The sequence below is a fragment of the Euprymna scolopes genome, chromosome 9, assembly GCF_053919585.1.
Source record: "Euprymna scolopes isolate OS-2025 chromosome 9, ASM5391958v1, whole genome shotgun sequence".
Classification (NCBI taxonomy): domain Eukaryota; kingdom Metazoa; phylum Mollusca; class Cephalopoda; order Sepiida; family Sepiolidae; genus Euprymna; species Euprymna scolopes.
In genome coordinates, this window is record NC_136490.1 from 64,248,735 (window position 1) to 64,274,922 (window position 26,188).

Sequence of the window (26,188 nt, forward strand, 5' to 3'; positions counted from 1 at the left end):
TTTAAGATAAATGAAACGTTTGCATTTAATAACACTGTAGTACATAAGAAAAAACTGTTTATAGCTATCACTTGGACTTAGAACCACTAGCATCTTTTTTATCAGAGTCTTTCTTATCCTTATCGCTGTCCTTGTCATCTTTTTTATCTTTCTTATCTTTATCGTCACTCTTGTCTTTCTTATCTTTTCCCTCGCTTTTCTCAGCATCTCGGTTCTGTATTTTGTTGTTGATCAAATTATGCAGGGCAATGATGCAGCGAATGAGGGCAGCCAAGTAGACGACGAGATGTTGATCATTGGTCTTGACATAGACGGCTTTGACGAAATCTTGCAGGTTCACATCAGGAAGCAGGTTGAACACATCCTGAAGATGGTAGATGATTTGATGGTTGACAGGCAATTGACCTGATGCTACCTTCTCCAGATACCTGTTCACATCGTCTATATGACTGTGCAAACCTTTCAGACCCATCAGTTGGTTGGTAATCCTTTGTGATAAGGTGCCTACAGTTGTGTCTTTAATATCCCTACAACAAAGAGAAGGATTTTAGAAGATATTCAACAAGGAAAAGTGAAGGAGGTAACAAGTATTTAAGGGTGTGTAGCAGATTTTATCATGGAATCATAAGTCTGTTTATAAGTTCTTCAATAACTCAAGAATTAATTTAGTTGTTTAACCATCTAAAACAGAAGATTCTAAACGAAGAGTTATTTTTGTGGGGTTGCAAAGCTATCAAGATAATTATAAGAATCATTCAAATATCGAAAACAGAAATAGTAACAAGATTGCTTAAAATGCAGGTACACAACTGGTTTATTTCCTTTTCATTGAAATAAAATTAGAATGGAAGATTAAATCACTGTGTTAACTGTGTCATTAAAAACAAAACTTGTTACTTTTTCAATTTGAAAGTATTTTTCACAAATATTTCATGTATTTTAGTTTTTATGAAAGAAAAGAGAGCTAAGGTAACGCCCTTCAGAGGTTGATTGTGAATAGCCAATCAACAGTCCAACTGGCACTCAGTAGGTGTATATGCAATATGCTTTAGTCAGCTATATCACCATAGAATGCAAACGATGTCTAATGTAAAATTTAGAACTGGTAGGTCTCGGCCACCATAAAAGCTGACGGAGTTGTCAACCACGAAAAAGTGTTGGGTAAGGGAAGAGTATCCACCATAAAACTTTTGCTTTAAAGAAATCTTCATGCATATTTCTGTGCATGCAGCTAGCTAAAAGGGTGTTCATCAATATGGATGATACCCCTCAACCCGCATTATGGAGAAGATAGACTCAGGATACAAAGTTATCTCAGGAGATGAACCCGACACTTAAACTGACATAAACAACTTTGATTCTGACTAACCAATTTTCATTTGTTGTACCATGTTAAGCATTACGATAACATACTTCACTACAGTTTATTAAAAATTAGTCTCACCCATACAACTAGTAATATGGAAACATTTTCAGTCATGATGAAGAAATAAAAATCAGTGAGAAAGCGTATATCATTTTAATTGAAGAACATTTAAAAAGCGGTCTCCCTTAAAACTAAACTTTGTTTTTCTTTAATAAGTTTAAAAAATGCCCAAGCAAATAGAAATTAAAATGATTTCACAATATCCCAGGCAATTCCAAGTATGTGTGTAATTATATGTATATACACACACACACACACATACTTTTTATTTATTTTTCCATAAACATTTAGGTATCACTAAACATTCATGAGTATGTTTCAGTTAACTAGAGACATTATCAGGTGATGTTGCTTTTACAAAAGTTCAGTTCTTAATGGATGTTGGAGAAAGTTCGGCAAAGTTATAGTCTGGAGAACAATCACGATATTAAAAAGAAAAGATTAAAAATTAGGATAACCCAATTTAATTATTGAAGAAAAAATATATAAGAAATACATTGAGAAAAATAAAACAAAAAAAGACAATGTATAAAAGCATAGAAATAAGCCTGCAATGTCTCAAGGGGAAAAAAGGAGTAAGAAGAAAAAGGAAGCGAAATGGAGGAGGTGAGGCAGTGGGTTGAAATTATAGTGGCATGTAGGAGGATATAGGTCACAATAGACATCACATAGACAGGCTGTCTGGCTTTAAACAAGAAACAGTGGCCAGTAATGTAATGCATTCATTTGCTTTTTTTATTTGTTTATTAGTATAAACTTATTTTATGTCTGGCTAGGGTAAATAAATGAAATTAAGTTTTTCATTTAATTGCAAGCGATGAAAAATAGCGATTTAAAAATTCAAATAACAGTTAATTATAAATAAAATGGAAATCCAGTTGGTCATATGTGAAAAATGAATATTCTGATCTATAATACAATAAATGTAATTTTAAACAAGCAGCGCGTGGTCCCTCTTCTCGTGCTGCATGTGAGATGATGCCACAAAAAATAGTGGAAAAATGATGAATGTGAGAAGTGTTAAGGGCCAACATTGCCTTCACATTTTCGCCAAGTTTCAAAAAATCTAACGGATGGGCACAAGTTATGGGGTAAAAAGTATCATTTTTTGCAATTTTGGGGCATTTGTGACCCCTTTTGAACTACCGGGAACATCGAATCCCAGTGAAAAATGGACAAACAATGCAGTTTCACGCCTTAAGACATGTATATTTGAATTCAGCACCATGGAAAACTACTATATAGACACACATATCAAGTTCTTGATTACGAGGCGCATGCAATAAGTAATGCCTCTGACCCACTTCCAGTTGTCTGATCTAGCTGAAATTTTACATGTGCAATAATTTATATCTCTACGGGTTATGTGGCAAATTACAGCTCTGCACTAATTGTGGTTTCTGTTTTACAGGTGCTTGAACTAAGTCAGGTGTGAAATGGAGCCTGTTGAATATCGAGCAGTGATCCAGTTTTTGTATTTGAAAAGATGCACACCACAGGAGACTTGATGAAATGAAAGAAACTTATGGTGATAATGTCCCATCATATGACCTAAAACACTGGCATTGTGAATTCAAACATGGACGGAAGTCTGGAAACAGCTCCAAGACCTGGTCCCCCCACCCCATGCCATTGATGAGGCATCTGTTTGTCAAGTTGAGGCTGCCATTTTGGAAGATTGACACATTACTATTTGCCAAATACCCCAAGATGTCAAGATTAGTACAGGGTCTGTGGAAACTATCATTCATGACCATTTGCATAAGGTGTCTGCCAGATGGATTCCCAGGTTGCTCACACCATTCCAGAAGCGAGAACGTGCCAAGTGCTAGAGGATTAATTTGGAGATGTGCCAAGAAGAGGAATCAAAGTTTTTTTAAAAGACTGATTACATAGGATGAAACCTGGGTCCATCACTATGATCCAGGGACCAAAGCCCAGTCAATGCAGTGGAAGCACTTGGACTCACCACCTTCAAAGAAGGCAAGGGTGCAGCCCTCCGCTGGCAAGGTCATGCTCACAGTCTTCTGGGACCAGGACGGAGTAGTGATGACAGATTTCCTGGCAAAGGGTACCACAATTACAGGAGCCTATTATGCTTCACTTTTGAGGAAATTAAGGGAAGCTATCAAAATCAAGAAGCGTGGCAAGATCAGCAAAGGTACCCTGCTCCTGCAGCACAACGCTCCGGTCCACAACTCGCAAGTCGCCAGATCAGAAGCACGGATGTGTGGTTATGAAATCCTTCCTCATCCTCCCTACTCTCCTGACCTTGCACCCTCTGACTTTCACCTCTTCCCAGCCATGAAGTTGTTTTTGAAAAGAAAGCATGTCCCACATGATGCAGCCTTGATTTCTGAAGTCACGTCATGGTTGGAGGACCAACCTGGGGTGTTCTACAAAAACGGTCTCCAAAGTTGCATCAAACGATGGGAGAAATGCATAACTCTGGGTGGTTCCTATGTAGAGAAAGACTAATAACTGTGCCAAGTTTCGTTGCTCTACTGCTAGGGGCATTACTTATTGCACACCCGTTGTATTATGAAAAAAGAGCTCCAAAAAGTCATGTTTTTTTTAGCCCTAAAAATTCCAGAGGGATGCGAATCAGAATTTTGCTAGGGTCATCCATACAGAATTTATATTAAGAACAATGGCTTCCACATTTTGCCCAAGTTTCAGTAAAATCTAATGGATGGATCAGATGCTATGGGGTAAAAAGTGCCACTTTGGGGCATTTTTGACCTCTTTTGAGCCCCCTGGAGATTCTGAATCCCAGTGTAAATCACCATGAAAAACTTGATATATCTGACTATATAGTGGTTTTTCATGGTGGTCAACTCAAATATACATGTTAAGGCCTGAAACTGCACTGTTATCCATTTACACTGGGATTCAGAATCCTCAGGGACTCAAAAGAGGTCAAAAATGACCCCAAAATGGCCAAAAATGACACTTTGCTCCATAGCGTTTGATCCATCCATTAAATTTTCCTGAAACTTGGGCAAAAAGTTTTTGTTGAGAAACATGAAAAAAGAGCCACAAAAGCAGGCGTTTTAGCACTGAAAATCCCCGAGGATGCGAACCAGAATTTTGCCAGGGTCACACATACTGGATTTATATTAAGAACAATGGGCTCCACATTTTGGTCAAGTTTCAAAAAAAATCTAATGGATGGATCAAAAGTTATGGGGCAAAATGTGCCATTTTTGGCCATTTTGGGGCATTTTTGACGTCTTTGGAGCCCCTGGAGACGCAACGGGAATTTTTGTAAAAAACATTTTTTACTGTGCACATCTATTTAATGAAATACAATTTATGGCAAAATTTCAGGAAAAACTAAAGGACGGTTATCTGGGAATAGTCTGGACTAATGGGCGCCACTGAAAACATAAGTTCCTCACCGATAAATCGGGAGACCAATATATATGGTAAGAATATTAACTGGGAATAAACATATATACACACACATAATGCCCACACTTTAAGTTATCATGCAAGCTTAGAAGGTATACCTGCATAAGAAAGAATACAAGACAAATTTTCCAAATTCACAAAAAAGATTAAGTTTTGTGAACCCATTTTTGTATTACTATTAGTTTTGATCATATCACTCAACATTATATCAGGATTGCTTTGTTTGGCTCAATCTTCAGTTATAAAATAATGGTGTAAAAAACATTTGAAATAATTGTATTAGTAATATATAATAAAGACAAATCTTCATGACTCGATAAGTTGCTTCCTCTATGTATTAGAATTTAAATTCATTACATTTTTATCTGTTAAGATCCGAGATACATATTGATTTTATTATAGATTTAGGACAAAGTAAAGAATAGATTCCCTATAGCAGAAGACAATGATTGATGCACATTTTAAGTGACGCCAGTGATTTGACCTTGACACAACCACATGGTGTTTGTAAACACGTCAAATAGTAGACATAGTTGAATGTTTGCGAGCAAAACTTAAAAAATATATTTACCAAAACTTTTTAAGATTTAAGAGAAAAAAATATATATTAAAAAAAAACATTTTAATATTAAATATTTACAAAACTTAAGGATTAAAAAAAAACAAAAAAAAAACTTTTCTATTTACACAAAATTTTTTAATGTGAGTAACAAAACGAACGTATTTAAACAAAATATATTTAAATATATGGCTGTCTTTCTGAGTGCATTTTTTAAATATATTTACAAAACTTTAATAAAACAAATAATAATGATAATAAAATAAATAAAAAGAATGAACTATATTAATTACAAAACAGACGTTATAACAAAGAATTTCTACATAACATTAAAAGCTTACTTGTATTTATTTTGCCCTTGTGGAGAAGTAAGCAAATAGCTTTTTTTTTTTTAAATAAAAATAAAAGTTTTAAAAAAAATTATGTTCTGTCATATTATATTTCATCTTTATATAATTAAAAGATGAAAAAGATATGTGAATAAAATATATTTTTAATCTCGGTTGCTTATACTTGTGGTTTTATTATACATAACAATTGCCTCGATCTAGAAGGATTTCTCCTTCATGGACCACCGACATACATCGGATTTTAAATAAATATTGAATTGTATTAAAAAACGCACAAACCACTGTACATAAAAATTAATCTTGGTTGCAAAAAACATGAAACATTTGCAAAAATCCCAACAAGTCAGTTATTTTTATATTTGTTTCTACCATTAAAAAGTTTGTTTAAATAATTTTATTTAAAAGCTTTTAAAAATGTATTTTTTTTTTTTAGAGAGAGGAGAGATCAGTGTCCGAAAGGAGTAATATGAAAAAAGAGCCCCCAAAACGGGCGTTTTTAGCACTAAATTTTGCCAGGGTCACCCATACTGGATTTATATTAAGAACAATGGGCTCCACATTTTGGCCAAGTTTCAAAAAAATTTAATAGATGGATAAAAAATTATGGGGCAAAACGTGTCATTTTTACCTCTTTTTTTTTTTTTTTGAGCCCCTGGAGACGCAACGAGAATTTTTGCAAAAAAAAATTTCTTTTTTACTGTACACATTTATTTAACGAAATACAATTTATGGCAAAACTAATAGGTTATCTGGCAATCGTCCGAACTAACGGATGCCACTGAAAACTTAGGTCCCTCTCCGATAAATCAGGTGACCAACAAAATAGAAAATCAAACTGACTTGGAATAGTTGAAATGTTGAAGAGAGGGGAAAAAAAAAAAAAAAAAAAAAAAGGAATATTTTCATGTAAATACTTTTGAAGTAGAAACTATCAACAATGTTACCTTAATAAATGCTCTACACCAACTTCTTCAGCTTCTTCTGCTCCAATTTCACTGCTCACATGTTCAAATGTTTTGGTTGTAGGGGTTCCATCCTAGGAAAAGATACAAATTGAAATTATGAGTTTTTTTGGGGTTTTTTTTTGTTTTAAATCATAGGGAAAATACCGATTGAAAAATTTCCACGAGGCTATTTAAAAAATATAATTACATTGATAGCAAATTTTTTTTTTATAAAATAAAAGCATGATTTTTGATATTTGTGTTTACAATAAAAACATTTATCTTAAATTGGAAGCCATGTTTAATTTCAGAATAATTTCCAATGGGTAGCTTTTCTATACACGTCTTGAATATGAAGAATTTTCAGTAGGCAGCCGTTTTGTACACGTTCTGGACTTCATAATTTCGTAAACAAAGAGCAGAAGATTTTTCTCGCGTCGACACAAAAAAAAAAAAAAAAAAAAAAAAAATCATGTGTTGGAATGCTAAAAGATTCGATTTTTATGATGCAATTCTGGTTTTTGATTGATGTGAATCAATTTGATTCGTCAGTTGTTATTAGCAGTGTTTATAAATACAACATCCCAACTTTCAGGAAGCAGACCCCATTATCAATCAAAAATATTGCAACACGACCCTATTTTATATACGAGAAAATCCTTTCAGTTTATGTTTAATTCTGTTCAAAAATATATAAAATAAAAGTTACAGCATGTAAAATAAAAACAGAAGTCATTTAGATTCTACAATTTTAAGTATATAAAAAGAAAGTCATTTTTGATTTTGTTCAAATGTCAAAAATGTGTGTAAAAAAAGGAGAAATAAAATAATTTTTATTTTTACCTTGAAAAAGGTGAGCATGGGAAATTATAGCCATTTTTTATTTTAATTATGCATTCCCATTCTAAAATACATACATATATATATATATATATATGTATCTCCGTAAAAGAAAATTTATTATTTTTTTTTTATATATATTGTTTTAATTTTACTTAACAAAAAACAAAGCAAAAGGAGAAAATAGGAAATTTTTTTGTAAATTAAAAAGAGTATTGTACACAAAAGAAAAGTAAAAAATTTTTAATTTATGTGTTGCTTAAAATAAGCATATCTAAGAAGTATTTGTAAAAAAAAAAAAAAAGAAAAATGTTTTCAAAAGTGATTTTTTTTGTACAAGTTTCAACATTTGTTACACATTAGTATGTTAAAGTGTTAAATACAAACAAAATGGATGCAGATGTTATGTTGATTTGGGTGTTATTGCACAACGTTTCAGTCGCTGCGACCTTCTTCAGGTGTTAAAAACATGCTTCTTTTTCTCTAAGGAAAAGAGTTAGCTCTGCATTACAAGAATTCAAACCGTGGGTTTGAGAGTGGGTCTGTAGATCATAAAAAAAGGTTCAATCTTCAGGGGTCACTACGATATTTTTTAAAGGCTTAAGAATTAGTATAGATATCTCGAAAAATGGAGTCATAGGAAAGCCTTTAAAAAATATCTTAATGTCCCCTGAAGACGGAACATTCTTTATGATCTACGAACCCACCCTCAAACCCATGGTTCGAATTCTTGTAATGCAGAGCCAACCCTCTTTTCCTTAGTAGAGAAAAAGACGCAAGTTTTCAACACCCGAAGAAGGTCGCAGGTTGCAGCGACCGAAAAGTTGTGCTAATAACACCTAAGATGAGAATAATAGTCCGATTAATCAAAATAACACAAACATTCACATCTCATCTAAAAAATTCAGAATTGCAAAATGGATGCAGTTTAACATCTTGCTCAGGACAATTTTTAATATATATCTGGGCTTGTGAAAAATTATCCAAAGTCAAATTCTGACAAGTTTAGAAGCAAAACGTTTCAATTTTATGTTGTTGCCAGTTTTGTAAATATATCAGCGATATTTTGTTCTGATACTATGTAATTTACAATAATGAATTCCTTTTTTACTTCATTTCTTATGAAGTGATATTTAATATCTATAGGCTTAGATCTTTGATGAATTACTGTGTTCTGCGCTAAGACTATACTGACTTGATTATCACAATTATTACAGGAATGCTTCTCACGCTGTATGTGTGAGCACAATGAATTCCACCTCACGTGTAGAGAGAGAAACAATCTGCAGCTTTTTAGTTTTCCATGAAATAATAGGCCCATTTTTTGATAGTCTGAAATAATACCCAGATATACTTTTTCGAACTTCATCATTTCTCCAATGTGAAAACCTAATTTAAGAGGACTTGATTTTCTAAACACTTAAACGAGGATAAAAGTTAGAGTGTACAGTAGTCAATGGTCATAGTAATCGTTAGAAGTGTAAATTTGGTAAATTGGATCACTTGAGGGGAACGGCTCATCAAGAACTTGTTTGCATTGGACTTCAAAACGATCATATTGTAGTCAGCTGGATAGCAGGCAAACGGAAAACAGTTCCACAGGTGTGCAGTTCTAAGAAAGAAGCTTTGTTCATGGAATCTACGTTTAGGTACAGATAAAGAGTAGGGGAAATTATTGATAAGTGTTTTCAGCTAGACGTGTGTTTATCGTGACAGTTTGGTGTGGGGTGACCATAGATTGGAGCTCAGATGAGCACTTGCCATGAAAATAACGATAAAGCAGACACAGGTTCGCAACGTCTCTTCTGTGAGAAAGAGGTTGCATAAAGACATTCAATAATTTGAAAATAGTTTTTCATGTATTACCCATGACCAAAAATTATAGTATATGTAGAAAAAAAAACCAAAAAAAAAAACCTAAAGAATTGTATATTTATAAAAAAGACAAATATGGCTTACATTCAAATTTTATATAAAAAAACAATAAGCACGAAATGTTGCATGTTAAAAATTGAATAGAATTTTACCAGGTTTGTTTTTGTACTTTAAACTAGGCTAATTTGTGATACCTACTACTGTAGGTATCACAAATTAGCCTAAATCACCTAAAAGTATCAAATTCAGATAAATTTTCATGAATTTTATAAATTAAGAAAAAACTTTCAAGTTGAAAATGAATAAATGCTTACATCATGTACTTCTTCAACAGCAATATATGCTTCAGTTGGTAAACCAAGATCTTTAGGTTTAGCATCAATAACAACCAATACCTAAAAGAAAAGCAAATAAAATAACATTTGTGAGAAAATTAATAAAAATATACAGATATATTGCTTAGAAAAAAAAGGAAAAAAGAAAGGAATCTATATTTTACTCAAAATGTCAATTTGAATATATAATTCCTGAGAAATTCAACAAATAAAGCAAGTTTTTTTTCACTACCATATCAATCAAATTATGACATTTTATGAATGAGGTAGTCATATCTTATTTGCGAGTTGTGTCCACTCAAAAATAATGTTATTTTGATGTATTTTGATAAATAGAATGGCCTTTTTTTTTTTTAATAGAGGTAATTGGTAAGTTAAAATCCTAGATATGTATTGATAAATCAGAGTTTTTTGAATGTGCAATTCAATTTATTTTTTAGGACATTTAGATATAACCAATTGTAGATTTAAAATTGGACTTGTGATGCTGAACTATGACAACATTATGCCCCATACCATAGACTCAACATTGATAATTTAGATTTCTATGTTAAATAATTGAATTGTTAAATATTTCAATTATGCATTTTTAATAAGATTTCATGCAAATAAAGAAATTTTCAGAAAAATCAGGATAACTTTAAATTTTGCCAATAAAAATAGCTGGTCATCATGGAAAAGGATTATAGACCCACTCTCAAAATGCCACTTTTATATACCTTAAACTATGAATTAGAAATTAAATGTGTAAATTTCTAAGTTTTCTTTCAAACATGCATACTGTGAGGCATTTCAATATAGTTTTTATTTCTTTTGTCACAACATAATATCCATATAACAGTGACCATACTATAATATCTGCTTTCAAGAAACTGTAGAATTGAACATTTTTTACACTATTACACCTCACTAGAATGTTTCTTTTCACAAAGTTGAAGCAGGTTAGTTTTAGTGCTTCACGGTAAGATCTGGTATATATTTCCTCCATAAAATACTTGGAAAAATATATTAGATAAAATTGGTAACCCTAGCACTGACACTCGGATGCAAAGTCCGAATGGCAACTAACTCAGATACTAAATTCTTCTAGAACACAGCAATTTCAATTTTAGTTCTAATCCAGAGTGCCCTTTTGGGGAGCTGACAGTTTCCCTATTAAAAACCATCTTGTATCAAATTCTACTCTCTTGGGGAGGCAAGTAAACAGGGAGGGAGGAATAAAAACAATAAAAATTTACTTTAATTTTATCACTTAATTCAGTCTATTTTGCTAATAATAGGTTTGGTTTGATTCTTTTCTTTTATGGCACTTGAACCCTTTTCGAATTATTTAATGCTGAATCCAGTTATTTTGGAAATAGTATTCATGTTGCATACAGTTTTGTAGAATTTTTTTTCTTCTTTAAGTTCTATGTATCTTCAGTCGCTAGATTGCAATGTTTTTTTTTTTTTTTTTTTTTTATTATTATAGTGGATTTTATTGTTTTTGTTCCCTACCCTGCAGAACATGAATGAGTCTTGCAATGGGAGAGGGAAAGGGTTACAGTATTAATGTTTGATACATTTTAAGTTAGGAAACCAGTCAGGAAATGGGGGAGATAGAAATAGAAAGGGGAAATAGGAAGAAAAAGGGGGAAAAGATGGGTCATTGTTTTTGTAGAACACAAGTTTTGCAAAAAAAAAAGTATAAAAACAAAAAGCATCAATGTTAGATGCATTTAGTCTCAGGAAGCCAATATCTTCAGACAGCCTTATCTGGTAGCACCAGTGCTAATAATAACTTTGTAAACAGAATAAAAAGTAAAAAAGACTATTACATAGAAAAACAAAAAGATAAATATGAATTAAAAATGCAAATTTTCATTTTTAAGTAAAATAAGTGGGATACATTAACAAAAAACTTCAAAGAATAAATAACATAAGGACAGTGTGGAAAACTATACAAAAGAGAGACGTTGTCCACTAAAAGTAAGGTTAGAGGAACATCGAAAAGCCGTAATACATAGAGAGATCAAAAAGTCGAGTATAGCTGACCATATATGGAGGAAAATATCTTTTATAGGAAAGAGTAAAAACTATAGACAGAAGAACAGTGGAGAATAAGACGACTCAAACAAGCAGCACATGATGGGTGACAATCAATTACTAAATACATCTAGTATAGAATTTAACACCATATATATTAATACGATAGCATGTGTGTTATTTTCTGTGTCACACTTACATCCGGGTTGATTAACTTTATATACTTCCATTTCTTGTAATAAATAATTTTACCAAGAATTCTTCATAAGTTATGGTTTCGGTTATAGCTGATGGCACTCAAGTCATTTAATTTTTTTATAATTTTACTAAAAATTCCTCATAAGTTTTGGTTTTGATTATAGCTAATGGCACTCCAATAATTTATTTTTAAAAAATAATTTTATCAAGAATTCTTCATAAGTTTTGGTTTCGGTTTTGATTATAGCTAAAAGGAACTAAAGTTTATATATATATAGGTTGGGGATTCGGTTCAAGCTGATGAACCCAAGTCATATAGATATATTTTTTTATTTTTGAAATCGCAACTTTATAATAAAAAAAAAGTATATTAACTCAATAATATATACAAAATCTGCAAGCATTAAAATATATTTAAGCATACTTTACGATCATGCTATGCCGGGTGTCGCTGTTAGCTTAAATAAATACTTTTGCAGTTTTAACAAGAGCTACAATAATATCAGAGCGTATCCATTTACGTTGAACATCTACAGAATGCCAGCATCAATATATTACATACGAATGAGTCCTTTGTGGAATTTCCACAGGTCCCACTAGTTAATCTATAAATATAAAAGCGAAAATGTATGTATGTATGTGTGTGTTCGCTTTTTCTGTATGTATACAAAAGGCTTCTTTCAGAGAAGCGGTCGGTCGCTTCACAACTTTTTAAAACTTTTTATAGCACATATAAATCGTAATATCTCACAGTTAACAAAACTTGCCTGTCTATTTAATTTGCTTGAATTCGGGAAGATAAATATTCAACATTTGGCGCTCGCTGCATGTGGATTAGTCTTTTTCCTATAACATCTTGGGAAAATAAAAATGCCGCAGTCAAACTTGACCTCATTAACTCATTAAAACGGGCACCTGCCAAATCCAAGTAATGAAATAAATTTAAACGTGTTTCCGTTAGCATCTCGTGGTGGGGCAATCGTTAACGTCGCACATTTTTTTTTTTTTTCACACTTTAATTTACAACTTTGCCCCAACGGTTTGGGTTCGATCCTCATATTTACTTTTTTTTTACCCCCCCCCCCCCCCACACCTCCAAACACCCGGGCAACACCGGGATGTCTGCCTAAAACATACGAAAGAGGTGACAAATTTTCACGAGATCGGTATCATTTTGAAGCTCGACGTCTTGGATGACAAATATAAAAAAATTGGCCACTAACATTAATTCCTTCACCCTGAACTGGGCAGTTTCCTACAAGGAGAGGTCGATTTTTTGCGAGCCATTTTTGCAAGTCGTTGTATCGGTTGGATTGACTTTGCCTAATTTTAACGTTCCGAACTTCCGGTCGCGTCAGAGTAGTAAGATGTCAGATTTTCTTTCACTTTCTCTTCCGCCTTTGCATCATGGGTTCGAGCCTGTCTACCTACTACCACTTTTGTTTTTTTGCTCAACACACTCCTCCAAACACCTAGGCAATACCGGGCACCCAGATTAGTTATAACTAATAGAAAATATATACAGTACTACACCTACTACTAATAATATATGCATATATGTACAGTAATATATATAGTAATAAATGATAATTATATTTAGGAATAAAGTAGGCTATATACTCCTAAAATTCATACTAGAATTGTCAGCAAGGACCCATAGCTCAGTGGTTAGAGTACTTAAAAGAAAAAAAAATAAATAAATAAATTGTGAAGGAATATTCTCGTGAAGGTTGAAAGTTTAATCCTCAGTGGCGAATTACTTAGGACCTCTATCCAGTCATAACTGACAGAACAAGAACATGCTATCACTGAAGTAAATAAAGAGTTCAGTTTGGAATTCCATACAGATTCCAGACTTCGACAAGATACACCTGAAGAAGGTCGGAGGTTACATCAATCAAAATGTTGTGAAAATAACACTCAAGATGACAACAGTAGTATGAAGAGTTCAAATAATATGAATAGATCTTTTTAATATCATACTTCCACAGTGTCGTATGCTTTTGATGTCAAAAAGGATTGCTATCAAATGCTCCTTAACAAATCATTCCTTTATAAACGTTTCAAGTTAGATCAATAAGGTGGCTTCTTTTCCTGTAATCTGATCTGTAATAAAGTTTTTCGTTTCTACATACCATGTTAGTCTTTAACTACTCTTTCGAAGGTCTTACACAGGCAACTAGTGAAGGTAATCGATCGATAATTTATTAGATCTGTATGGTCTTTTTTTTGTTTGGGTATTGGAATCACTGCAGCCTGCTTTCAGCTTTCTGAGATACTGTTATTTGTCTATATTTCATTACATATTCGTAGTAGATAGTCAAGAGATGGTTTTGGCAGTCATTTTTTTTTAGGGTCAACAGCTGTATCATGAGAGTTATGCATGGCTTCTTAATTCTATTCGATTGAATGGTTGGTTGTACTTTTAATTTTTTTATCTAACTTTTTTCTTTTCTTTATTCTGTTTTGTTTATGAGAAATTTATAGAAAATTGTTCTGCTTTGTGGTTTGTAATGTTTTCCTTGTTAATGATCTTCATGTTATTGCATGGAAAATGTTTGGTTCTTGTTCTTCCCGACATCTCCAATACTTTTTTGGGTTTAGTGTTTACATTTATTTTTGATAGATAATTTTTTTCCATGTGTTCCGTTTTGATAGTTTTTTTGTGCAGATGCAAATTTTCTTTTGTTGGGTTAATTTTTAAATTTTCTTAAGTTAGCATGTCATGTTCTCACAGCTTTTAGGCATTTCTTGTTGAATACTAGTTTGTTGCATTTTGAGAAAGTGGAGCTTTTTGGCACGTTCTCTTAGAAAGCAAGGTAATACTGAAATATGTAAGATGTTGTTTTGAGTTTGTGCTCGCTTGTGCTATTAGTCTGTATTAGAATGCATATTGGAATTTTTCCCAATTTGCTTTTTGTAGATTCCAGCAGGATATTTTGTTATCTAATTTTAGTCCTCGTTTTCTAGTATAAGAAAGTGGTTGCTTCCGCATATGTTGTCATAAGTTCTCCAGCTATAGTCCATGTATACAGTTGGATCACATTGTTAAGTCTATTGCTGAAAGAGTACCTGTTGCAGAATGTAGGTATATGTTCTCGTTATTATTAAGCAAACGTAACTGGTTTTGGTTAAGTAGGTTTGGGATAATTTGGCCCTTTTTGTTTTTACTGCCCTATAGATCATTATAACTGTTTAAATCTCCCATTAATGTGAAAGGCATTGGTAATTGAATTATTTCTGTTTCAATAAAATCATTTATTTCTGTTTCATCCATTGTTGCATTTGGTGGCATGTAAAGCAGAAGGTTATTGCTTTATGTAGAGTCGCAGTTATTGCAATCATTTGCATATCCGTTTTTATGTTTACTTCACTGTGTAAAATATTTTTATTGATGAGTAACGATGATCCACCAATGGCTATATTTGATTTTTTGTTCCTGTACTTGTATGCATAATGTTTTATATGGTGTCATTCTTCTTTAGGTAAGTTTCTTGTAGGCAGATTATTGCAGGGCAGACATTTTGAGGAGTAATATTTCTTTAAGATCTACTTTTGTGCCTCTTATATTCCATCGTAGTATTCTGTTTACCATAGTTTATATTCCCTTTTCTTGGTTTGGATTGTTGGCATTACTGTCAACATCCACGAATTCAGAAATTTTTTGTTTTAGTTTGTGATCATGATGTGTTGTGGGGGTTTGGGTTCTTGTTTTGCGACGATTGCTTTATTCCTTTTTTATTTATTCTCTCTTGAATCAAGGATTGTTTCGTTTCAGATGTGCCAAGAATTTGTGATGGTTCTATTCTTGTTTTATCTGATGGTTTGATTTATTTGATTTTGGTTTTAGTTTATCTCGGGGTAGGTGTTCATATTTATGATATTCGTGATTGCAGGTTTGATTTATAAATATATTTTATAAATTTTTACCAGCATTTAGACCTGGGTTCATTAATTCTTCAACGAGAGTGTTATATTTATCCCTTTTTCTGAAGTTTCTTTTTTTTTCTTTGTAATTTGTGCATACCCTGTATGTATGTATCTTTACTTCAGAAAAAGAGATGCTTTGTTCTTGTTTTACTGTTATAATCCCCCTCCATACATTGCAGATCCTTGTATAAGCTGGATGACACTTTGTACATGTTTGTGCATATGTTTGTAGTGTGGTTGAGTTTAGTGCATACTGACCTGTTGTAACATGCATCTTCATGATGCCCAAATTTCTAGCATTGAAAGAGGGGGTTGTTTTGAAAAATTCAATATTTTCAATTAAATAACCAATTCTTATTTCTTTTATAACTTTTGGTGCATTAAAAGTCATGATGCAAGTGTTTATTAGTATGATACATCCATTGTTTTTAATGGAAACTATTTTGATGTCTTTTAAACCATGGGATTTTAATTGTTTTATTTTGTCAATTGCGCAGCTTACTTTGAATTACACCCTTTAATGCAATCATTTTTCCATATGGTAGAATTTTATTATCATGAACTATTCCATTTTTAGTAAAATATTAGCATATCTTTTTATTACCTCCATTAATATTGTCTAATTTTGTTAATTTTTAACTATTTTGGGTGTTATTTTTGTTAAATTACCTTTTTGTATTAAAAAATGGGGTACTTGTACAGTTTAGTCAAGACATTAAAAAATGAAAATACCGAGAAAAAAAAAAAAAGTTTAAATTGTATGTATCAGTTACAGAACAAAGTTCTCCGAAAAAAAAGTTTCACTTAATTTCATCAAGTAGTTTGTTTTTTTTACAGCGGAAAAACACGTTTTTATGAGAGCGCGTTGAAGGCAGCCATCTTGGATGTAAAAAAAAAAAAAAAAAAAAAAATGAATTTTAGAAATGCCAAAGGGAGATAACTCCAGTTTAAGCACTGACACCTTTCCCATCTTTAATACTAGCTTTTCTTCCTAAAAATTGAACACTTTGCTTGGTATCATAAATTGTTTTTTCGCTGTAAAAAAAAAAAAAAAAAAAAAAAAACACTACTTGATGAAATTAAGTGAAATATTTTTTCAGAGAACTTCGTTCCATAACAAATACATACAATTTAAATTTTTTTTTGATATTTTCATTTTTTAATGTCTTGACTAAACTGTACAAGTACCAAAAAAAAATGGAGATAATTTTGTCAATGAGGTGTTCTCTTCTGTTTCCAAGATAAATCTCAGGAAGTTTTTATTTTCAGTATCCAAATCGGAATCAGTGTGTGGTTTCTTGGTTGATTTAGTGACCATTAAAATATTTGTAGGATTTCATCATTCCCACTCTCCATCTGCCACACAGAGTCCAATTTAATGGGAAATATGAAGGGTGAAACACTTCACCCTAGTAGGACAGAGCTAGAGAAGCGGTATACTCATATTTAAGGGGTCTATAAGCACTTGTTTTTCCTTCTTATTTCACCATCCAGGAAAATAGTGAAACAGACTGGGGAGTCACAGATGGAAAGAGACTGGCTGAAAGTTTATGAACATGAAAATCACTGGACAACATTTATTGCCAACTCATTTAGTTTTTAACTAAGCACATACTTTTTTTTAACAGGAGTCAAATAGCCAGACACCAGTCTAAATATTTTTAAATTAGGCAAATATGGAAGACATATTTCCACATAAAATATAAAAGTCTGTTCTGGAAAGATTATGTAAGGTAAAATTTTTAACATCAAGCTGTAAACTAAGTGCTGAATAAAATCACTGTCTGAACGATGTGGAGAAGTGGAATATTTGCAGTGATTAGCAATATTCAGCAATTACTAATTTCATTGTATTCTGAGAATGTCATTCACAGTTTGTCTCCAATGCCACTATGTACTTGAAAAACACATTGAATAGTGTCACAGAAAAACAGGGCATAATGCAGAAGTGACCCCCTCTCTCTTTTAAAATTTTATTTTGAATATCAGCCAGACACCCCCACCCCACTGCTATCGAAACATTCAAAGAAATATCTACACGTTAACCATAAAAGAAAGCGAGTTAGACACCCCACCCCCTCATCAAGTCATTCGTCAAAAGCACGTGCCAAGGTCACGACGAGAAACCATCCAGAAACTCCACCTCCACCCCAAACAAAACAGCGTGTGGGGGGAAAAAAAACCTGGCGAGGGTGGCGTGTGAGAAAAAAGCAGCAGCAGGGGCAGTTAAAAAAAAAAAAAAAAAAAAAAAATGAGCTGATCACATTGCCGAACAAACGTTGATAATAAAATGCGACAGATATCAGCCAATATGATTTGCTCCATAAATTGGAAGTTCACTCGACTTAATCCTCATTCCTGAAGCCAAAAAGGGAACACAGAAAAATTATGAAAACATCTTGGCTTAGAGATATCGGAATGGAATACATCCCTGAGTGGAGAGGACGCGATGAACAGCAGCAACGCGATTTATGTGGTGAAATGGCGACTCAACTGAGTCTTATTCCTGGAGTCGAAACGGGAACTCATCAAAACTACGAAATTACCTTGGCTTGAGATATGGGAATGAGAGATCCAAACATTGGTGGTTGAGAAAACGAGCGAGAAAGAAAAACGCAGGAAGACAAGTGGACAAGCAAACTTCGAAGGATATCGACCCGCGCGTCGGCGAGATGGTACTGCCTTACATTATCACATCGGAACATTGAATTTTATTGGATACCTAACCATCAGTTGAATGCACGTCCTCATAGCTAAGTATTGTTCAATACACCCCCTCCCCCATTTCACAAGCATCGAATTGCTGGACTGAACATTTCACGACGGAAGTATCTGTCCAGAATCTGGATAGGTGCTACTTGGTTGTGATAATTTTATGGCCGGAATGTACATCATTTTTTATTTCATTTTATGATGTGTTTCGGGGACAAATTCCCTTTTGGGATTTTTCAACTGGGATGCATCGTTACAATAGCAAATTTCAGATGTCTGCATTAGTTTAGCATTAGCATGCTAACGGATTTCTAATCCAATTCATGGTACCAAACCTAATACTAGTGAAAGCAACAATGAGAACTGTTCAAAACATAACTAACAGTGGTGATATTCTACCAAGTAGCAATCACTGGTTTTCCACAGTGCATCATGAATGTCTGGAGATCACCATGTAGGACACTGAAAACCAATTGCTTTGCATTTGGTGGTACTTATTAGAGAACCTGTCCAAATAAAGAAAAGAACCTTCTTGGATGATAACTGACACAAATATAGACTTATTCAATGTTATGACAATAAAATTTAACAGTTTCTGATTTCAAACACAAAACCTTTGACTAACTCCTATATTTGGCACTCCCGACTCCTTTTTATTTAATTAACTGATTATAACCTATACACCTTAAAGCTTATGCATATGCTCTTAACTTGTGAAGATCTATAACTTAATTGGTTTATATCAAATAAATAAACCATCGTCAGAGTCAGTAGAGATTTATTGATAGACTTGAGCGATTCCTTAATTGATCCAGACTCCTCATTCCTGATCTCATTTCAAATCATCTAGTTTGGTGAATAATTTTTTGATTTCTTTACAAACAGGTTTTGTGATATTTAGCAAACATCAATTTCTTGGATTTTATAACAGTTGTTGAACTGGATTTATAAACTAGACAATCAAAATCAAGGTTCAACTTGAAACTGTTATCCAACTACAAACATTTTATCTTTAGTAGACATTTTTTATCATGCATACTTTCTTTTTTTTTTTTTTTTTTTTCAATATAACTATAATTATTTAGAATAGCATAATACTAGATATTTCTGTAACCTTATGATTATTATCTTTGCTAGCATTATATTTGGTGTATACAATCAAATATCTAACATTCATACAAATTTAGTAATAGTTAAAACGGTAATACTTTCAACAGCCGCATTGTAAAATATTTATTACAGAAACACTGTTAAGATATTTCAAGTTGAGAAATTAGTTTGGGAAAAAATATTTATGTCAACTTACTGAGTTTGGACAGTATTTTCTCATTAGTTCATTAATAGACACGTCATTTTGATGCAACTTTGGGCCAGTGTGATACCATCCAACAACTTTTTCCCGTGCTATAAACAAAAAGGTATTATTAATGAACTATTGCTTTTATGATCATAAAAAATTGCTTTTAATAGCATGAAGTGAAGAGATTATTGAATCGTATATAATTTTAAATTAACAAATTAATTGAACATTTAAAAGCAGGCACTGTTATATGAATTAAAATACAAAACACAGCAATATTTTTTATGATTTGGAAGTCTACATGAATTTAGAGAAATATTAAGATTTTAAAATCATTCAAAATTGTAATTTTATAATACAAACAATTATTTCAAGTGATACTTTTTCAGCAAGTTGACACTGTCAAATAGATGTCAAATATCTAAAGATATCAATATAGTCTAATAAACATGAAACACTTAGTAACTTGCATAAAGTAAATGTTTATACTATATATACCATCTAATCATTTAAAAAACATTGATATCAAATATACATGTGTGCTCCTTACATTTTATAAGAATAGGATGATAAAAAAATATTTGACAACAAAGAGTAAAAATATAAAAAAGAAACATTTTGTGCCCTTTCTGAATATCAAAGGCAAAAAAATATACATCACTTGCTTTTTTAACTAACTTAATAAATTACATATTTGATTTGTTAATATTAAACTCAGGAATGAGCAATTACATTTTTAATAATTCTATGATTTTTAAAGTGAGGAAACACCTGTGTATTCTTCCATCAAAATCACATTTCTTTTTTTTGCTGTTAATATTAAGATTAACCAATTATATGATTGATTAGTCATAGATTTTGTATAGAGAAAGTGCAAAATATTACAATGCAAAAATTAGAAAATTGCAAAATATTACAAGTTAAAATATAGATTCATGTTATTTTGATTAATTACATTTTAATAGGGATGAAATCTCATCAAAACAATAATGTCAAAATTATTTTCTTACCATTGACTTTTTTGAACATTCCATACATATTTTCAAGATAGTCATGGTCCAAAAACCACACAGATTTGTCCTTATCATCCTCATCAAATGGAACTGAAAAATAAGTTTATAACATTAACAAAAAAAAAATTGCATTATTTTTTCTAAAAATGATATGCAGTAAAAAGTTTGAGGTTTTCTTACAAGTGTTGTGCCAACCCTGTTTAAAACAATGTTTAATCCTTGAACACCTTAGCCAATGTGAGAGAACTCAGTCTTTTTCTGCACATCACTCAAGCGGAAATATCAGATCACATCAAAACATTGTATAAGGAACAAAAGGAAAAAAGTATAATGGGAATACATGTAAATTATTTAATTAGAATTCATTCTTGAGATGAGTATTATTTTTTTAATTTATTTATTGTGGAGTATTATCCTCATCTTACCTTAGTTGTCCACCTGACGAAGGCCAGAGGAATAGTTGGCCGAAATGTTATGAAACAACAACTAAGGAAAGATGAGGATAATAATCCGAAATAAATATAAATTAAGGAATACATGTCTTCACTCAACTGCTCATTCATGAAACTTTGTCTCCTGGTCTTGAGATCTGATAGGATGATATCCCCGCCAACTATATCCCCTCTACAAATTCTTCCTAGTCATTACAGCACTATTTCACCACTGCAACAACATTCAACAGCCCCCCCCCCCTTTAAATCTCTACTGGGCAAAACAGGATTTTTTTTTTATTACCATGACAAAAGCAGTAGCAACACTGGCCTTTCCTTTTACAGCATGTCAACAATGACTGCCATCATAATCACTATCATCATAGCAACTATAGTAGCAACAAATTGTAGTTGGAGCAAAAGGACCCAAGGATATTACAGTCAGGATAACCACCATCCTTTGAAATAAATGCTATACTTTGCTACTTTCAAATGAGAGTATTCATAAAAATACTTGTGATATGTCATTTCATAATGACAAAGGGAGATAATCTAGTTTTATTTTGATCAAGTTATCCAATAATGTGAACAGACATCTTTAAACAAAGATTTAAAAATGTTTTTCTAGGGAGTTTATATACAATATAAATTAAAATAAACAAACACTAAACACACATTAAAGAAAAGGTATGCTCATTCCATTAAAAAAAAAGAAAAAAAAAAAGAAAAAAAATCAGTACTGCCCAATTTAAAAACATTCTTTAGCAAACAAAAGTTTGCAATAAAAATTAAAATGTATTTTGCTTTGCTGTTTATTTTTATTGTTCCTCATAATAGAATACTTGAAAGATGGAAAAATTAAACTCACATTAATTATGTCATGAAAATCATTTTTTATTTTAAATATTTATCAAATAAATTTCATAATCTAAGGCGGTTTATTGCTTATTCAGTTTAACATTCATTTTACATGCTGGCATGCATTGTATGGATCTGAAAAAAATTTACTTATAATCTGACGAGGTTTTTATTTATCCCTCTTTCTCTCAAATCCATTTTCAGAACACTCTTCCAATGTTTTCCTTGGCCTTCCCCTGTGAACTGGGCTCATCTACCTTAGCTGTTCTATCTACTAATCCAAGAACTCTTATCCATTCTTTCAAAGTAATCATACCATCAAGGTCTTCTGTTCTGAAGACATCTCCCTATTACTGCTAAAATTTAATCTTCTTTTGAGCTCATCAGAACTAAACTTGTCTTTAAGACAAGCATTATACATCCATCGTATCATTTTCATATCATTCATGTCCATGCAATGCATGTCCTCAACACTCATTGACCAGGTTTCACTTCAATACATCAATAACACTGCATACACATGCAGGATAGACTCTTCTCTTGATTGACAGTGGTAATGCTCTGTTTGTTAGTAATGGCAGAAATTCCTTGACCAATTAGTACATAATTTTTTTGCCGATTTTTGAGGTGCTGGATCTCCTCCACATTAACAAATGACCTTGTGCCTAACTTTACTTTCATGGGATAGAAAGCAATTAGAAACCTTTTAGGTACTTATGCATCTATGTTACCACACTGAAGTAACATTATTTAGAAAGCCATTCTTAACATGGGAGAGTGTTACTGTTTAGTAACTAAATAGCACAGTAACACCGATGCACAAGTAGCACCTTCTGTATTAAACATTTTGGGCATTTTTACACAAACAATCGTACAATAATTTTACACACACTGTCTTCAATCGTACAAAAATGTAATGTTTAACCAAAATGTATATTTTTATGACAGTATTTTTGTAATTTTCGAATTTTGAGAGAGTATCAAGACTTATTGGGGTGATTATCTAATGTCTCATGTTTATTCTCATTCTAACTTGATTGTAGTTACGTATAAAATTGAAAATCCTTTGAAATAAAACACAAAACACTTATTCAGCTAGGTAAAAGAGTAACTTATCTTTGATTTGGTAACATTTGTTGGATATGTTTTATTGACTCTTGTTAAAATGGCCAACATTAAAAAAAAAAAAAAAAAAAAAAAAAAAGAAACAATGAGATATGTTTTTGTAGATACAAAAATTATTATTAATGGTTGTAGATTTCAACACTGTCACTATTTACCATTTCTTTTTCAGTCCAAGAGAAAATGGATTTAAAATCAAGAAATCATTTATATTGAGTCGCAACTAATATAACAGCATTTAAGGTAATTAAGCACCTTATTATATTTACTTAGGTTTAAAAAAAAAAAAAAAAAAAAAAGGGGTGCTTGTTGTTAACCCTATGTTAGTCTCATGGGGTTATATTGTCATCCGAATTTTGCTTAAGTGCTCATAATTCCTAGTTAGCAACTTATTTTTCTTCCCTCCCAGTATTCTCCTGACTCAGTGAACGAAAACAATATTACGTACTGGGTTTGTTTTATTGTACACAGATTCGAAAAAGTTGTCACAAAACAAATATATAACAAATAAATGTTATCAAAGGCAAGATAAGTTACTTTTCTACCTAACTGGATATGTTTTTAGTGTTTATATTTAATGTAACATGTTTATTCAGTTCGAAAAACTGAGTGTTTACCGATGTATTGGAAAATTAAAAATGGTAGCCGACTCTCTCTTTGAGGCGGTATGTTTGGGAAAATGAGTTATAAATAAATAAAAAAACAAACAGACAAAATACTGTTAGAAACTCGCTCAACGCGCTCAATATATATTACCGTGACATAGGCTGACATATTTGGCGAGTTTCTACTAGTATTTTGACTTTTTTTATTATTTATAACTCCTTTTCCCAAACTTACCATCTCCGAGAGAGAGTCGGCCGCCATTTTGAATTTTTCAATACATCGGTAAATACTGTATGTTTTTCGAGCCGATTAAACATGTTACATTAAATATAAACACTAAAAACATATCCAGTTTGGCAGAAAAGTAACTTATCTTGCCTTTGATAACATTTATTTGTTATATATTTGTTTTGTGACAACTTTTTCGAATCTTTGTGTACAGTAAAACAAACCCCGTAATTTTTTCAAGACATTTAGTCAATGCTTCCTTTTTTTTTCATTTAGTAAACCAAATAGTTATAAGGACTTAAAAAAAAAGAAAATTATGAGGCCATTGTTGCCAATATTGTCTAGCTAACGAATTATAACAGCTGAAAGGTGATCACACAAAATGAAACCAAGATTTCTAAAATGGAAATCGAAATATAAAAACTAATGTTGTTTTGTATTTATTTTTATATATTTTTTGTGATTGTTTTCGTGTCATTTTTCTAATCATACTTGTTTTAATAATCGAAATTAAAAACACACACATAAATAAATAAAAATACAATGTAAATAAAGGAGGAAGAAACCAGAAACCCCAACTTCCTATTTTGGTTCGCTTACTCTTATTGTTTGCCAAGTTTTGTACTCATTTTTATTGATTAAATTGTTAGGTGAAAGTACATAATTGTTAACAAAGCCAACTCTATGTTAAGAATGACTTTCTAAATAATATTGTTCAGTTTAATTTACTGACTGTGCTGAAATAACGTTATTATTTAGACAGAATTCTTAATATGGGGCGAGGCTTTATTTTCACCTAACAATTTAATAAATTGAAATTATCATTGAAAGTTATGGTGGTGGTCTGAATCTTCGGACTTTAAGTCGCCTATTTTTCTGGTTTGTCATAAACCAGTAAATATTTTTTTTTTTTTCAAGAATCAGAGTTTGATTTTGTAGTGGTTTTCGGTTTACTGTATATTAGCGAGTCAATAGGACAAGCCATGATGGGGACTGAAGCAGAAGCACTTGAGCGAAGAATTTTATTTAAAATAAAAAGCACATTTAATCAAAAAATATATAATAATAAAATCAAACTGATTTTAAAGACAAAATGTCTTTAAAAATCATATTCATTTTATTATAAAACCCAAATAGTTTTAAGTGTATAGGAATAAGTGCTTTAAAATAGATTTTTTAAATTTATTTTTCAAATAATAAAACAAAGCAGAAAAAAAAAGTAAAACTGGAGAAAGCTTACCGGCAAAACTGTTAGATACATCGAGGACTCCTTGTCGGTTGGAGCCAAGCAAAACTCCACAAACCCGTTTAATATTTCCAACTTTTTTCATTCGATTGAAATGGTCAACAACGCTTAATAAGACCAACGGATGGACGACCACTTTGTGGATGGGTTTGCTGTCAGCGACCGGCATGATGGAATCTTAAATATATATTAGTTTACTCAACAGTAAACACGTTATTTTTCACTTATTAAACCCGTGTAAGTAAATTGTCCAGTGACGATGCCTTTACAGAAAAAAAAGCCCAAATAAACACTAAACAACGTAAGCGAAATTTGCGAAAAAAAAAACTAAGCTGATTCAGTAAATATGCAAACGGCGTTTTATAAGACGTGCATGACTAGTAATTTTTCCGCAACAAACAACATGGCGGACTCGACGTTTCCGGTTTGTTCTGCGCATGCTTGATAAAAAAAACAATGTATGTAACCCTTTAGACGGTGTCTGTTTACTTAGATCCGTACGCTTGACACAATGTCGGTTTATTTTAAAGTAATAAAAGTATTTATTTCTCTCCCCACAGTGAAAAATGTAAAACAAAGATCGGAAAGTGGGATTAAAAAGTCAGTGCACCTTAGGGCGAACTTCGACCCTGCAAAAGATGCCTGGCCAGCCAGCTCTGTCGGTATTCCCAGGTAGAGCCGCCTGAGGGATTAGCCCCTTTCTCTAAGAGAACCTCCCAGAACTGCACAAGACCAGTATTACATTACAAGCAACAGGAAAAGGTCGTTACACGTAT

General features: G+C 32.1%; 1 protein-coding gene across 1 annotated transcript; it reads right to left on the minus strand.

Annotated features, from left to right (window-relative positions):
- On the minus strand, positions 1 to 26,188 carry LOC145284577 (26S proteasome non-ATPase regulatory subunit 7-like). Its single transcript, XM_080133491.1, has 6 exons — positions 25,407 to 26,188; positions 20,919 to 21,011; positions 19,915 to 20,012; positions 9,723 to 9,803; positions 6,694 to 6,785; positions 1 to 527 (listed from the first exon to the last, which is right to left on the minus strand). The coding sequence occupies exons 1-6, from the start codon at positions 25,579 to 25,581 to the stop codon at positions 68 to 70; spliced, it is 999 nt and encodes a 332-aa protein (XP_079989617.1). The 5' UTR covers positions 25,582 to 26,188; the 3' UTR covers positions 1 to 67.

Bases quoted from the DNA above. Each gene is read 5' to 3' on its own strand.
- LOC145284577 (XM_080133491.1), bottom strand. From the start codon at position 25,581: ATGCCGGTCGCTGACAGCAAACCCATCCACAAAGTGGTCGTCCATCCG. The intron at 9,804-19,914 runs GTAAGTTGACAT...CTTTTCTTTTAG, and splicing joins GAAAATACTGTCCAAACTCA to GTATTGGTTGTTATTGATGC. The intron at 6,786-9,722 runs GTAAGCATTTAT...ATCTTTTCCTAG, and splicing joins CTGTTGAAGAAGTACATGAT to GATGGAACCCCTACAACCAA.